Source organism: Crocuta crocuta, unplaced genomic scaffold, assembly GCF_008692635.1.
Source record: "Crocuta crocuta isolate KB4526 unplaced genomic scaffold, BGI_CrCroc_1.0 scaffold556, whole genome shotgun sequence".
NCBI lineage: Eukaryota > Metazoa > Chordata > Mammalia > Carnivora > Hyaenidae > Crocuta > Crocuta crocuta.
The window spans coordinates 2,486,193-2,501,390 of NW_027527436.1; the positions used below are offsets into that span (position 1 = coordinate 2,486,193).

The 15,198-nt window shown below is 37.6% G+C and overlaps 1 protein-coding gene across 1 annotated transcript in view; it reads right to left on the reverse strand.

Moving 5' to 3' along the window:
• The window catches only part of USH2A (usherin), a 717,315-nt gene that overhangs the window by 355,844 nt on the left and 346,273 nt on the right, over positions 1-15,198 (reverse strand). Inside the window, exons 32-33 of the mRNA XM_077759473.1 lie at positions 3,983-4,142; positions 2,205-2,376 (exon numbers count right to left, since the gene is read on the reverse strand). Of these exons, the coding sequence (XP_077615599.1) occupies positions 2,205-2,376; positions 3,983-4,142 (332 nt within the window). The remainder of the gene's footprint in view (positions 1-2,204; positions 2,377-3,982; positions 4,143-15,198) is intronic.

Genomic DNA, 15,198 nt, shown 5'->3' on the forward strand with positions numbered 1-15,198 from the left:
GTATGTTTTATTTTTCAGAAACTTTCAATATGCTAAGACCAACTACAAAGGCGACTCCACTTGGCTTAGAACCTAATCTCTGTCTACCTTGAAAAGCCAGTTATTATGTGGAAACTGCGAAATATACAATAATCCTACAATTAACCAAGATGAACCTAAAATGTTCTGGTTCATTTAATTTACTGGTTATAGAATTAAGTAAAAAAAAAAACTTTTTAGTTGAATACTTCCTGAAAATATACTAGTGTATTTTCTGCACTAATAAATACAGTGAAATAAAAATAAAAAAATAGTGTGAGCAAATTTATTTCCCTAACAAGAGTTAGGGCAAAGACTTCCACATCTTTATGACATCCTGCATCAACATTACTCAGTGGCTGACAGATCTCATTTGACTCCACAGAGTACTGTTTGGAATCAAAGAATGATTTAGTGTCATAGAATTTTAGGGCTCAAAGAGACATTAAAAATCATCTAGTTCAAAGTCCTAATTTTAGGGGTACCTGGGTGGCTCAGTCCGTTAAGTGTCCGACTTTGGCTCAGGTCATGATCTCACATTTCGTGGGTTTAAGCCCCTCATCAGGCTCTGTGCTGACAGCTCAGAGCCTACATCCTGCTTCAGATTCTGTGTCTCCCTCTCTCTGTGCCCCTGCCCCACTCATGTTCTGTTTCTCTCTGTCTCAATAATAAATAAACATTTAAAAATTTAAATTTAAAAAAAGTCTTAATTTTAGGATGAAAGAATGTAAAAATCAGGGCAGTTAAGTGAATTTACCTTTGGTTACACAGTTAGCAATAAAATCTGAATTGAAACTTAAGAAAGCAGACTCCCAATCTAGAGGTATTTATTTTTTAATATATTACAGATGTATAAAAAAGAGGAGATTGAGATGGATTTTTATGAATCGCACAGCACATCCCAAAACTTGCTTTTGGGAGTAGAACTTTGTTTCACGACATTTGCCTCTTGATAAAAACTAAAAGCACAACAATTTCTAGTTAATTTTGGTTGCTTCTAAGCAGTAGAGTCTTCCTGGATTTTGATAATACCACTGTTTTGAAAATAGCGTGGATTTCTGTATCACTTTCTGAAAATCAAGTTAATACATTTCTTACATATTGAGTAATACAAGTAAATAATCAACGATGCTGTTTTATAGGCCCATTGGTGTGCTGAATATCTAGGCACATGGAATCAGTTCTGAACAGGATTTTTAACATTGTCTGATTGCCCTTGTTTTGTGGTGTCAGGTCAGACAGTTAGCAATAGTTGAATGTAGTTTATTTTCTCATGGTATAATATTTAGAGCATTCAAGAGCATGTTAAGTAAAATGAATGCATACACAGTGTCTACATAAATGTAAATTTATTCATAATCAAGAGCAGAATATTTTCTATGGCATTTATCAAAGCAAATATCCTTATATAGGTATTGCTATAAAATGAAGAGTGTGTTTAAAACAAATAGGGACAATCTCATGTTTATATTCAGTTATTTTCAGATGTGCTATTAAACTTAAAAAAGATTATATTTCATCAAAAAACAAAAGGAAGTACTGAGTATAAATTCCACAGTAATATCAAGGTCTTTTAAAAGACCTTTGTATAAAAGTGCTATTTTGCATTAAAAATGCTATTGTCTGTCTAAAGACCTCTAAAGTATGTTGATACTAGGGTTTTATTAAGTGACTGTTCTTGGGAGAAAGAAGTGTAATGTAAACCAGAATATAGTAACAATCCAGAATATTTGCAGGTCATTTAAACCTTCATTTTTTTTTAAATAGAAGACTTAAGTTTTCATACTATATATTGTTTCACAAATGAATACAAGCTCCATGGAGAAATAACCTTATTAATTTAGGCACTTTAGAGAAAGCTTTTTACCAATTATGACATTCTAGAAATAACAAAAATGAAATAATTTCTGAAAATCCCAAATTAGATTTAGGAAAAATATACTGACTCAGATTATTATGCTATCATTTTGTATAATAGAAAATAAATATGTAGGTATTAGATCGCATTCAGATTTATGATGTGAAAGGAGTTTTCATTCTCAGCAGCGACATGTTTTGGTTTTTGTGGTGTGTGTGTGTGTGTGTGTGTGTGTGTGTGTGTGTGTTTTAAGTAAGGGAGAGAAGATGGGACAAAAGAAAGAGAAGCAGCAAGGGAAGAGAAAGTGACAGAAGTAAAGTGAACTTACTCCCAGCTTGATGAGATATTTATTACCAGGGGACAGGTATTGTAGCAGGTGATCCTGAAAAAGTTCTGTGCTGTTATAGATGACATCCCAAATTGTAAAATTATGCGTGTGATTTGAAATATATAATATATAGCGCTCCAGAATTCCATTTACATTTCTTGGTTGTTTCCACCTGGGAATGGAAAAATATAGCATGATTATCCATCATTCATTCAAGTCAAACCTGAAATGTGCAAATTTTTAAAGAAAACACATGAACTTGGATTTATGCCACACACACACACACACACACACACACACACACACTCATTGAAAGCTTTAAAAAAAGTTTAAAGAAAAGCCCTAGTTATTAAATGTCTATTCTGAATGGGTACAAAGAAAATATGACACTGTGCCTACTTTCTAGTTACTTATAATTTTAATTAGCTAATAATATTAAAAATGTATATACGAGTATTTGATTTTGAACTGTAAAAAATTTTTTTTAATGTTTTATTTATTTCTGAGAGAGAGAGAGACAGCACGAGCAGGGGAGGGGCAGAGAGAAAGGGAGGAACAGAATCTGAAACAGGCTCCAGGCTCTGAGCTAGCTGTCAGCACAGAGCCCGATGTGGGGCTCGAACCCACAAACCGTCAGATCATGACCTGAGCCGAAGTCGGACGCTTAACCAACTGAGCACCCAGGCACCCTATTGATTTTGAACTTAAGCCATAGAACAAGACAGGAGAAGTAGAACATTATGAGGAATGGCAGAGAGAGAAATAACATAACTGTCTCTCTGCAAAAATACAATTGATGCAACAATGAGAAATCTAACATAGAATTAACATGCAACTAGAGAATACAGAGAAGCTGAGGACTGAAGTGCTGAAATGGTCAAATAAAACTTCTTGACTAAGGTGAGAAAGTATCTAGATACAGAAGACTGTATCCTTCATGGATCAGATTTGGTAGGCAGAAAGGAAAAGTAGAGGATATTCCAGATAGGGCTTTCAATGTGTCAGTGTCAATGAGCAGGACAAATCATAAAATAGACAGAAATTGAGAAACTGAGAAATACTTGGGGCTGTGGGAAATTTTTTGGCATAAATAATGCGAGCTCTGTTTAGGGCAGCACTGAAACCCAATGGTCCAGTTTAGACTTGGAATGATGGGGTATGAAGCATAATGTTTTTCATCTTGAATGGATATCATAATTTATTCAGCTCAAACTCTTCTTTGACAGGTGGGAAAACAGACCAACAGAGATGGATGTAAAAAAGTGTTAATTGGTGGCAAGAGAGATTGGTTAAGTTTTGATTCAGTATCACAAGGTACCTTGCACCTCAGATCAGGAAATGGGTAAGAATCACTCAATATCAAAAAACAATCTGAACATGCCTGTATGTGAAAGTTCCTTTCTGACTTCAACGGCAAGGGAACAAGAAAGTCCTAGTTTACACTCAAAAAGAAAATATATATTTAGACTCTCTAATTCCAATTCATCACTGATATCACCACCCATATGGAAAGCTTGAGGCAGTCTTGAAAGTGGTCAGTTTCCCCTTGTTGAAGTTTGCACAGAATCTGTGTACATATGTAGCTCAGCCTGATTGCATAAAGACAAAATGGAAATTAAGCTGGCAAGTGATAATCAAAGGTTCCCAGAACCACTGAACTAATCACTTCTATGCATTTCATCACAATAAAATTAATTTTATGTCACAAACCCTTCTCTTGATTGAGCTCACTGGGATTCTTGCATAAACCAGTGTGCAATGGAAACATTTCTACTTACTGTACATATATTGTTCTAGAATCCAGGACGGTCAGAAGTGGGGATTCTACATGTTCTGGTGGTAGCTCCGCTGTGTACAGTATGACCAGGGAACTGTTTGTACATCCCACATGCGTGCAGGCACTAAGTAGAAACTTGTGGGGTGTAAATACTGCTAAATCTAGAGGGTGGAGAGAAAAAGAGTTTATTTACCGTCATATTTTTTATCCAGGTAGTCTTACAACTCCTCTACATTCCTACTTCTTAGAACTGTTAAGATAAAGCTTAAAATAAGAATCAATAGCCCTAAAAATCAATGGCAATAAATATAGGCTGTTTTATCCTTTAAATATACTATGGTTATTTTTAAACAGACAAGTGTCAGTCAAACTCTTGGTTTAAGTTTTTCATTTTAACAATTTGACTGTCTTCTGGAATGTCTATGACCGGGTAAATCGTTTTCTGAGTTTAGAGTTAGTTCAATGGTTCTGTTGAAAAATAAATGAGACATTTAAATTATTTTTAAAGCATATTTGAAGACAACAGGAGTTGCTTTTGAAATGCAAATACATAACTTGTAACAATGACTTTGTGCTTGTAATTCCTTCTGCCAAATTCTTTTCTTCTCTTGTCCACCTGCCTGCCCATTATTTGACCTTCAAGTTGTCCAGGCTCAGGCAAAAACCTGTTTCTTCAGATGTTCCTAACACATCCTGCTGTGACCCCAGGCACAAGGTGGAGCTATTACCTCTCCTTTGCTCCCACTGTATTTGCACATGCCTTTGCATAGCATTATAACACTTTCATAATGATTTGCTTACATGACTTTCTAATCCATTAGACTGAATGAACATCGTGAGGGAAGGATTCATTTTGCATTCTCAGTATCTAGCACAATGCCTAGCACACTGCAGGTTTTGAATATATGTTTGAATAAATGAATAAAGAGCTGATGAATGAGATGATCTAGATGTAGTTGAGTGAGGTATGACCAGTGACAGAGAGAATGGGATAGTACTCTAGCCAGTAATGATCTCTCCCTCCCTGGAACTTCTCTAGTACTTTCTATCTGTCTACCTTTTTTTTTTTTTATTTTTTTTTAAATATTTTTTTTATTTANTACCCAGCTGCCCCTATCTGTCTACCTTTCTAATGAGTATCATTTTCCCTTGCATTAGAAGAAACCAATCTGTAATTTACTAGTTGAATTCTGAAATACCCTGAGCACTTCACTTATAAAGGTACTCAGTAATTATTTTGTGGAGGGACACCAGGGTGGCTCAGTCTGTGAAGCATCTGACTCTTGACTTTAGCTGAGGTCAAGATCTCATGGTTCATGAGATTGAGTCCTGCATCTGTGCTGCCAGCACAGAGCCTGCTTGGGATTCTCTGTTTCCCTGTCTCTCTCTGCCCCTCCCCCACTCACATACTCACATGCACCCTCTCTCTTTCTCAAAAATAAATATGTAAACATTTAAAAATAATAACATTTTGTTGATGAATCCTAACCAAAGTTCAGTCAACTTTACCAAGTTAATAAACATCATACTTTTTTACTACTAGAAGTAATTATTTTCTGGAATATTTTTAAATAAGTCAGTCATAATTTAAGTAACACATGTTTCAAGATCTGACTAACTTTGAACCATTACAATTTTACGTTTAAAAGGTTAATGAAGTACAGTTTAATTTAGGGGAATAGATTTTGCACTGTACTGATAGCAAAAGTAAACTAGAAAAGAACACTTTGATTTTCATGCAAGTACAGTCAGTTGGGTAAACATGTAAGTCGTCAGAAAAACATAGGCAAAAAAAAAATTTTACACTAAATAAATATAGTGACGCTAGACCAAAAGAATGGTCATCAAGAAAAGATTCACAATGCTTTCAAGTAAGCCTTGTTTTCCTTACAATTTTATCCTACTGATACTCAGTGGTACCAGTTGAGGTGGGCACCCCCAAACAATGTGGTCAGAAGATGTGTTACAAGGACGTTTGGAGCCTTTGGTGAGGTAGCAAAGTATTGCCAGGTAGTGCCGAGAGATGACAGGGACGCTGTCCCACATGTACACAAGTCAGACAGAACTGGGGAGCCTCCTTTGGGATCAACATTCTATGAAACTTACTAAGTTAAAAATCATGAGACCCGTGGTTTCATATGCCACAGAGAGGTAAACTACTATTTACTGTAGGAAAATTTCATGCAAAGGACACTTATCAACCATCCCCCTGTCCCATTCACCGTCTCCTTCTGATTCCCAAGAACTTGGTGGACATGCAGCATCACATCTCTACTACCTGTTTGAATTCCTGTCATTCCCAAGGAAAGAGAAGCTAGGAATTTGACTCTAAGTCCAGTTACAAGAGCAAAATCAAGGAAGAAACCAAACCTAGAGTAAAGAAGGAAACCCGGATAGGTTAATCAAATAGGAGCAAGCTGTGGTATTTGAACATGAGACTACCTCTAACTTTTCTGAAAGAACTTGACCCTGCCGAAATTGTATTCCATGTGGTCAATTCCAAGAGACTTTGGAATATTTTGCATGAGCATCTCTCCTGTCCATATCAGATTTCAAGAGACTTTGGAATATTTTGCATGAGCATCTCTTCTGTCCATATCAGACTGTCTTGGTTCAGCTGCAAATAAGACTGGATGCTATAATGTTCTTTGGCAACCAAACTCTGTGGCAGGGCAGTTTCTTCTGACATTCTAGCTTGTTGAGGTCAAGACTGAGCTACACAGTTTGTAGCTGGTGAGGAACTCATACCATTCCAATGTGGCCCTTACTTATCTGTGTTTGTTGGAACCGACTCGTACATCTAAAAATCCTCAGTTAATTCACAGTTACTTAAGTTAATCCTTAGTTACCATCCTCAGTCTGGTGAGGTCAGACTGCATCATTATGGTATCACCACGTTACAGCATCTCCTTATTACAGTATGAACCACTCCCTTTCACACTACAACCTCCATACTTTGAAAGAGACCTTGGTCACCTAACTCCTAAACTCACCAGGAGTATCGATCTGCCTCAGATGCCTAGTAGCCTCCTGTGGCAATTGGTTCCGGGGTTATTGTCTATATCTTGATTCTATTGTCACAAAATATCTTCCTCCATAGATTGGGGAACTTGCATTTTCATGTTAGTTGGGTATTGGGGGACACCAGGATGAAGAAGTCTGTAGGTTTGGGAGGTCATATTACTGAAGAGGCCCAATATGACTGATGACCTGGGAGTGAAATACCAAATCTTGTCAAGTCTTACATTCATAGTTAGGGTTTACCCTTGGGCTCTTTAAGGTGTTGTAGAGTTTATGGGTGAGAAAGACACTGCATTTTAGGAGACAACATGGCTTTAAACCAAATGTCTAGCAGGGTTTAAGGATATTAGTGGTGTATAATTTAAAAGGTTTTTTTTTTTTTATATTTTTATTTATTTCTAGGAGAGAGAGAGAGACAGCGTGAGCAGGGGAGGTCAGAGAGAGAGGGAGATAAAGACTCTGAAATAGGCTCCAGGCTCTGGGGTGGCAGTCAACACAGAGCCCGACGCGGGGCTCGAGCCCACGAACCGCGAGATCATGACCTAAGCAAAAGTCAGACACTTAACCGACTAAGCCACCCAGGCGCCCCTTTGGTGTATAATTTAAAAGTGCTATAGTGAACATAGAATAGAGAAAGAAGAATCAGGAGTGCTGGGTAATTTTAAAAGGCAAGAGTCAATGGAGACTTTGGCAGGAAAGTGACACATTGAGCCTTTAAAAAGACTTGGAAGGGGTGAGTCAATTTTGGATTCTGCAGGGAGGGCCATTCCAGGAGCGATAACAAACAGAGCAAAGGCTTGGAAGGAGGAACACGCCTGGAACAGATATAGCAAGGAGGCCAGTGTGGCTGAAGCAAAGCAAATAAGTCAAAAAGAAGTAAGAGATGCCATCAGAGATTTAGTGGGGGACCAGATCACATGAGCCTTGTAGGTCTCTGCACAGATTTGGGGTTTTAATCTGAGATCCTACTTAAGAAGACCCTAGAGGATTTTCAACAGAATTGTTGCATGATTAGATGGATTTCATGAATATCACCCCAGCTGCTGGGTGGAACACAGACTACAGTGAGCAAGAGCATAAGCATAAATCTCATAAGAGGCTATTGTGGTAATAAAGTAAGTGGAGGTTTGTCACAAGTAAAAAATGGTCGGATTCTGGATATTTTTGTTTCAATTTTAGTGAAGTACTAACATACAACATATGTAAGATTAAGATGTACATTATGATGATTAGATACCCATGTACATTGCAAAATGATCATAATGTTAGTTAACATCTCCATACTCTTTACGTAATTACCATTTTTTGTGGTGTTAAAATTCAAGATTTACTTCTTAATGACTTTCACATAGATAATACAGTACTGTTAACTATGTGTACCATGCTATAACTTAGATCACCATAACTTATCTTACAGCTGGAAGTGTGTGCTCTATGACTGACCTCTCCCTACTCCTAACCCCACCTCTGGCCTCAATTCCCTGACAACCGTGATTCTGCTCTCTAATTTTATGAGTTAGACTTTTTTATTCCACATATAAGTGAAAACATATAGTATTTGTCTTTTTCTGTTATGATTTATTTCACCTAGCATAATGTTCTCAAGGTCTATCCATATTGTCTCAAAGGGCAGGAATGCCTCTTAATATGGCTGAATATCATTCCTGTGTGTATATGTATGTGTGTATATATGTGTCTGTATCTATAAGCTTATTTTATTTTTCAATTCAACATATAAGTGAGATCAGATGGTATTTGTCCTCTGGGTGACTTATTTCACTTATCATAACACCTTCAAGGTCCATCCACGTTGCTTCAAGTGAGATTTCATTATTTTATAATATTCCATTGTGTGTGCGCGTGTGTGTGCATGCATGTGTGTGTGTGTGTGTATTTATATATACTCCACATTTTCTCTATCCACTCACCCATCATAGACACTTAACTTAATTTGTTTCCATATCTTGGCTATTGTAAATAGTACTGCAATGAACAGGGGTTGCATCTATCTTTTTGAGTTAGCATTTTCATTTCCTTTGGATAAATACCCTGGGATTACTGGGTCATATTTTAATTACATTTTTAATTTTATGAGGATCCTCCATGCTATTTTCCGTAGTAGTTTCATCAATTTACATTCCCACCTACAGTGTACAAGAGTTGCTTTTTCTCCACTTCCTTACCAACACTTGTTACTTCTTGTCTTATCAATAATAGCCATTTTAACAGATGTGAAGTGATATTTTATTGTGGTTTTGATTTGCATTTTCCTGATTCATGATCTTGAGCATATTTTCACGTACCTGTTGGCCATCTGTATGTCTTTTCTTGAAAAACGTCTACACAGATCTTCTGTCCATTTTTTAATTGGACTGTTTTTTCTGCTCAGTTTGCTACTGAGTAGTATGTATTCTCTATACAATTTAGATATTAGCTCCTTATCAGACATATGATTTACATGTATGTTCTCCCATTCAGTAGATTGCATTTTCAATTTGTTGATTTCTTTTTCTGTGTAGCTTTTTAGTTTGACGTAGTTCCACTTGTTGATTTTTGCTTTTATTGCCTTTGCTTTCAGTGTCAGATCCAAAAATATCATCACCAAGACCTATCAATGGAGCTTATCACCTATCATTTCTTCTAGGAGTTTTATGGTCTTACATACAAGTCTTGATTGCATGGAGTTAATTTTTGTGAATGATATAAGATGGTGGTCCAGGTTAATTTTTTGCGTGTGGCTGTCCAGTTCTCCCAATACCTTTTACCGAAGAGGCTGTCCTTTTCCCATTGTATGTTCAGGCTCCTTTGTTGTAAATTAATTGATATATATGTATATTTATTTCTGGGCTTTCTATTCTGTTCCATTGATATGTCTGTGTTTATGCCAATGCTATGCTGTTTTGAATACCATGGATTTGTAATAAGTTTTGAAACCAGTAGGATGAAGCCTCATATAGGGAACCAGCCTTGAGATTCAGGCTAGCATTCAGCCTAGTGCTGAAAAGGTCAGGTCTGCGGTCTGCAGTGAAGTTCTCACACTCCTCCTCCCATAGGGAGAGTCTCGGTCTCTTCTGGGGTGCCTGGGCTTGGGACATGGATAAATGGACATAATGTGAATCTATCTTTCCTATTCTCCTTAATGCATCTTTTCTCATTTCTGTGCTTTACCAAGGTGCTATAATCCCTCACTTTGAATACTTGGCTCTTGTGAAGGTATTTTTATATGTGAATAGTTGTTCAAACTGATGTTTCTGGGCTGGAGTAGGGGATTGGGGAATTGGCGGAATGAGCTAAGAAGTCCCTATGCTGCCATTTTCCTGACATCACTCCAAGAGGATCTCTGGATATGTGTTAAAGGTAAAACTAATAGGGTTCCTCAATGCACTGTAGGTGGTGTGTAAGAAAGAGAAGAGTCAAAGTTGACTCCAAGGTTTCTGGCCTGAGCAAAGGCAAGGATGAAGTAACAATTCATTTGGTTGAATAGCTCACAGAAAATAAAGCAACTTTTGAAGGGGAGGACAAAGAAGTTGTATTTTAGATATGACAAGTTTGATATATTAACTAGACAGACAGATGGAGATGCCAATTAGAAAATTCAAGTTTGGAATTTCGGGAAGAAGTCCTGGTCTAAGTTATAATTTAAGATGTCATCATCATATTGTTTACATTGAAAGTGAATGAGAACACTAACAGAGTAAGTATAGATAGAAAAGGGAAAAGGCACAAGGATCCAAACTGTATAACATATATTACTTAAAAAATTTTTTTATTCTGGTAATAAAGCAGAAATCAACCAAGAAGACAGAGAAAGAGCAAACCAGTAAGGAATGAGTAAAAGGAGAAGATTATGGCATTCTGGAAGTCAGATTAATCAAATGTTTCAAGGGTGTTAGGTCAAGTAAGATGAAGACTCAAGATTGACCATTGTTTTGCAATATGGCAGTGAAACCTATTTGTGCAATAAAAGTTTCAGTGAAGCTATGGTGTCAAAGCCTGCCTTAACTGAGTTAGTGAGAGAGTGGCAGAAAAACTAGAGATGGCAAATATAAGCAACTATTTCAAGAAATTTTATTGTAGAGAAAAATAGAAAAATGAGACAATAGAGAGAAGGTAAGTAGAGTCCAGGGATTAAAAAAAAGAACTTAAATGAGATAAAAATTGTATTGTATTGTATGCTTATGGGAACGACCTAGTAGAGATGGTAAAATTAGTAATGGATGAAAGAGAAGAGAATTGCTAGAGCTTTGCCTTTATTATGTGAAACAATAGGATCTAGTATGAAAGTGGAGGAATTGGACTTGGAGCAAGGGCAGATACTTTCCATTACAGGAGAGAAGGCGGACTGTGTGGGTGTGAATGCTGGTAGGCGGGCAGAGGGTCACAAGAGTGTGTGGGATTTTTTTTTTAAATTTTTTTTAATGTTTTATTTATTTCTAGGAGAGAGAGAGAGGGAGAGAGACAACGTGAGCAGGGGAGGGTCAGAGAGAGAGGGAGTCACAGACTGAAACAGGCTCCAGGCTCTGAGCTGGCAGTCAGCACAGAGCCCGACGCGGGGCTCGAACCCACGAACCGCGAGATCATGACCTAAGCGAAAGTCGGACACTTAACTGACTAAGCCACCCAGGCGCCCCAAGAGTGTGTGGGATTTATCTAATAACTGCTTCAATTTCCTCAGTGAAGAAAGAAGCAAGGTCATTAGTCAAGAGTGATCTTTTGATTCCCCCAGAATAATACACTACTTTGGGCCTTCTATTTCTCTTAGAATGAAATCTATTAATGGTCAATGAAATACGACCTAACACCTGCCTACTTCTCCTCATTCCTTCCATACACTAGACATATTTTTGTTCCTTTAATTCTGCAATGTCACACCTCCAGGCCTTTGCAGGTACTATTCCTTCTAACTAAAATGTATTTTCTCCTTCTTTATACTTGGCTGAATTTTTCTCATTCTTCAGGTTCATCTTCCTCTGAGTGTTCTCTCCTGATAATCTAACAGTGTGGCCACCACCATCCCCAGATACTCTCTGTCATATTACCTTGTTTAGTTATTTATTATAATTACCAAAACATGTCAGAAATTGCCGTGTTATTTATTTCTTGACTTTATATCCCTCCCAGGGGAATATAAACTCCATGAGTGCAGATAGATATTTTCTACACTAAAATATACATTGATATAATGTCTAATGAGCATAGTTTTATTTGTTGAGTGAATGAATGGGCAAGACCAGAAGAAGATCTCTGCCCTTTGTTTGCCAGCTTTTTCTCAGAAATAGAATGACATCTAACAATCTCCAAGAATTTAATTAATTGTTCAGGCCAATGAAGGGGTCTGTAACTGTGAGATGAAAGGCATTCACTGTTAAAAAAAACACACAAGGAAAAGTCAAAGTTGTATTTTCCTGAATACCAAAACATAATTTTGAAACACAAATGCTTCATAAAAACAAGAAGCTAGGGATACACCAAAATGTTGACAGTGGTTTTCTCAGAGGGAGAGCATAATGATGATTTAAAACTCATTTAATTTTTGACCATGTATATTTTTCAAATTCTATGATATGCCTGTACATATACATAGAGATGTAGAAATGACAGCCATAATTTACCAATATCAATTCATTATTTAAGAAATTGTAAACCTAGTTGACACATACCCTCTTACACCTTCTGTGTCATACTTCTTTCCTCAATGACTTCAGCATTGGCTCAGTTTTCTTTTCAATTACAATTCCTTTTTGGCAACTCCAACATCCTCAATAATGACTCATCTCTGAATCTGGCTTCACTTTAACTTCCTCAAATGTAATGTCCTTCACCTCTACTTCATTTATTTGACATTCGGCACAGTTCCACCCACTACTTGGTCATCTTTGGCACTATTTCCAAGATTCTTAACCTAAGGTATGCCCTCTCTGACCACATACATATAGCCTTCCACCTCTCCCTCCTGTCACGGCAATACAACCACTCACTCCTTTGTCACCACACAATGTCCAGTCTCTTAGCACCTTCTTCTTTTCAAACTATTTGCAACATTTGCATTTTTCTTGATATAATCTTCAATGACGCCTTTCAAAACCATACTCTCCAGCCCCCTAGAGCTTTTCACCTCTCCCCAACCCACTTCAGTATCTGCTCATCCAATTCCTAGCTCTGAATAAATCTCACTATCCCATTTCTGTAATGTTCCCCATACCTCTGAGATGTGAATGAGAGACATTGCTGAACAGACTGAAAGTGTCCACTGGACTTACTAGAATAGGTTTTCTGATTTCACCTGGACCCTTGGCACTCCTCAGCAATAACTCTATTATTCTGTTATTTCTTTCTTTATTGTATTGATCTTTTCTTTTCTACCTTCCATGATTTGGCCAGTTCTGCGGAGGAACTAAGTGAGGTCTCTGGAGAACTTAGGTATAGCTCCCTCCTCTGAGTCCCTGTAATGTTTGATATCCGTGCCATGAGGGCCAAGATTAACATGGTTGTCATATTAACCTATTTTGTTTCCTTCTGTCTTCCCCTTGCCTCCCTATATTCCCCTCACTTAAATTCTCATCCATATTCTCTTCAATTAAATTATAAATCTAGAGTGTATCTATAAAATAGTTTTATCTATAAAATAGAAATGTGGCTGGCCAGGGAGCAGAAAGAGCAAGAGAACCTTCCTGAACAGAGTCATTGAGGGAAGAGATGACTTAGGGCTCAGGTATAATGGTGGGAAAAACAAAAAGCGTATATTCCATTCCTTCACCTCCTCAGATTTCCCAGAATAATGGAATGAAGATACAAGAAAGAAGAAAGACATGTGTAGACTCTTGGGAGGAGGGGGCCTGACCCCTGTGTCCAAGATAGAAATCCAAGGAGGTGACAGCTCCCAGCTAAAGAAACAGTCTTGGTATATGCAGGCAGCCAGGATCATAGAAAACATTGCAAAGATTTCAGTTTCCTAAGTGTGATACGAAAGTAATGAAGTGATCTACTGGGTTTGAGAGAGCTAACTCCATAGTGATCGTTTTGCAAAGAGAAGGAAAGTGCCATGGATGGCCATACTTCAAATGCCAAGAAACTAAGCTTTCACACCATCAGGGGACAGGAGGGGACCCCAAGAATGACTGTGATTCTCTTATTACTAATTTTTATGGGAGTAAAGTCAGTTATCAAGTGGGGCTACAGAAATGAAGATATGAACCATTGTATAGAAATAGAGATACAGGGGGTACCTGGGTGGCTTAGTCGGTTAAGCGTCCGACTTTCGCTTAGGTCATGATCTCGCGGTTCGTGGGTTCGAGCCCCGCGTCGGGCTCTGTGCTGACTGCCAGCTCAGAGCCTGGAGCCTGTTTCAGTCTGTGACTCCCTCTCTCTCTGACCCTCCCCTGCTCACGCTGTCTCTCTCTCGCTCTCTCTTAGAAATAAAAAATTAAAAAAAAAAAAAAAAGAAATAGGGATACAGGTATATGTCTTATCTGCAGATTTATAAATGCACCATGATCACTGGTGCCTCATTATACTTATGAATGGACCATATAGCCAAGATTTTCAAACCTATGCCATTTTTTTTCCACTCATTTTCCTCTAATGAGTTACTTCACACACACATACACACACAAATTTAGGGGACCACATTTCTAGTTTGGGAAATCTGATTGCTGTGCCTTTGCTAAAATAGGAATTGAGGATTTTCTTTTGATTCTGAGAATTTAAAAACTATAAACTCAATAGTGCAAAGAAAGCCAGACTGATTAAATAGCTTTTTTGACTTCCAAGTAATTTTTATGCCTCCAGTGTCCACCCCAAAGTGGATTATTCTCAATGTATTTCCATAAGAAGATGAAGTGTCACTAGTGTCCTTTGAATAATGAGGCATGAAAAAAGGAAGGGGATAGCATCTAACATGATACATGGGAGTGGAAGCTGCACAGGTGGCCCAATTGGGAAATCCCTGGTGAAACAAGAGAAGATCTGAGAAAAAGGGGGGCATATTATAGAATATGAGGCAGCATCAGGTGGGGAGAGGAAAAGGGGGTTTGTAAAAAGAAATAAATGGAATGAGGGGTTTTCTTAGTTAATTTAAAAATGTGAAGAAGAGGGCTACAGGGGAAGCAGAAAGAAGACATTCTAAACAAAGCCACTAATTTAGAATTTAAAGCAAAGAAACATATAATGATAACTCTCTCCTCCCTGCCTAACTGC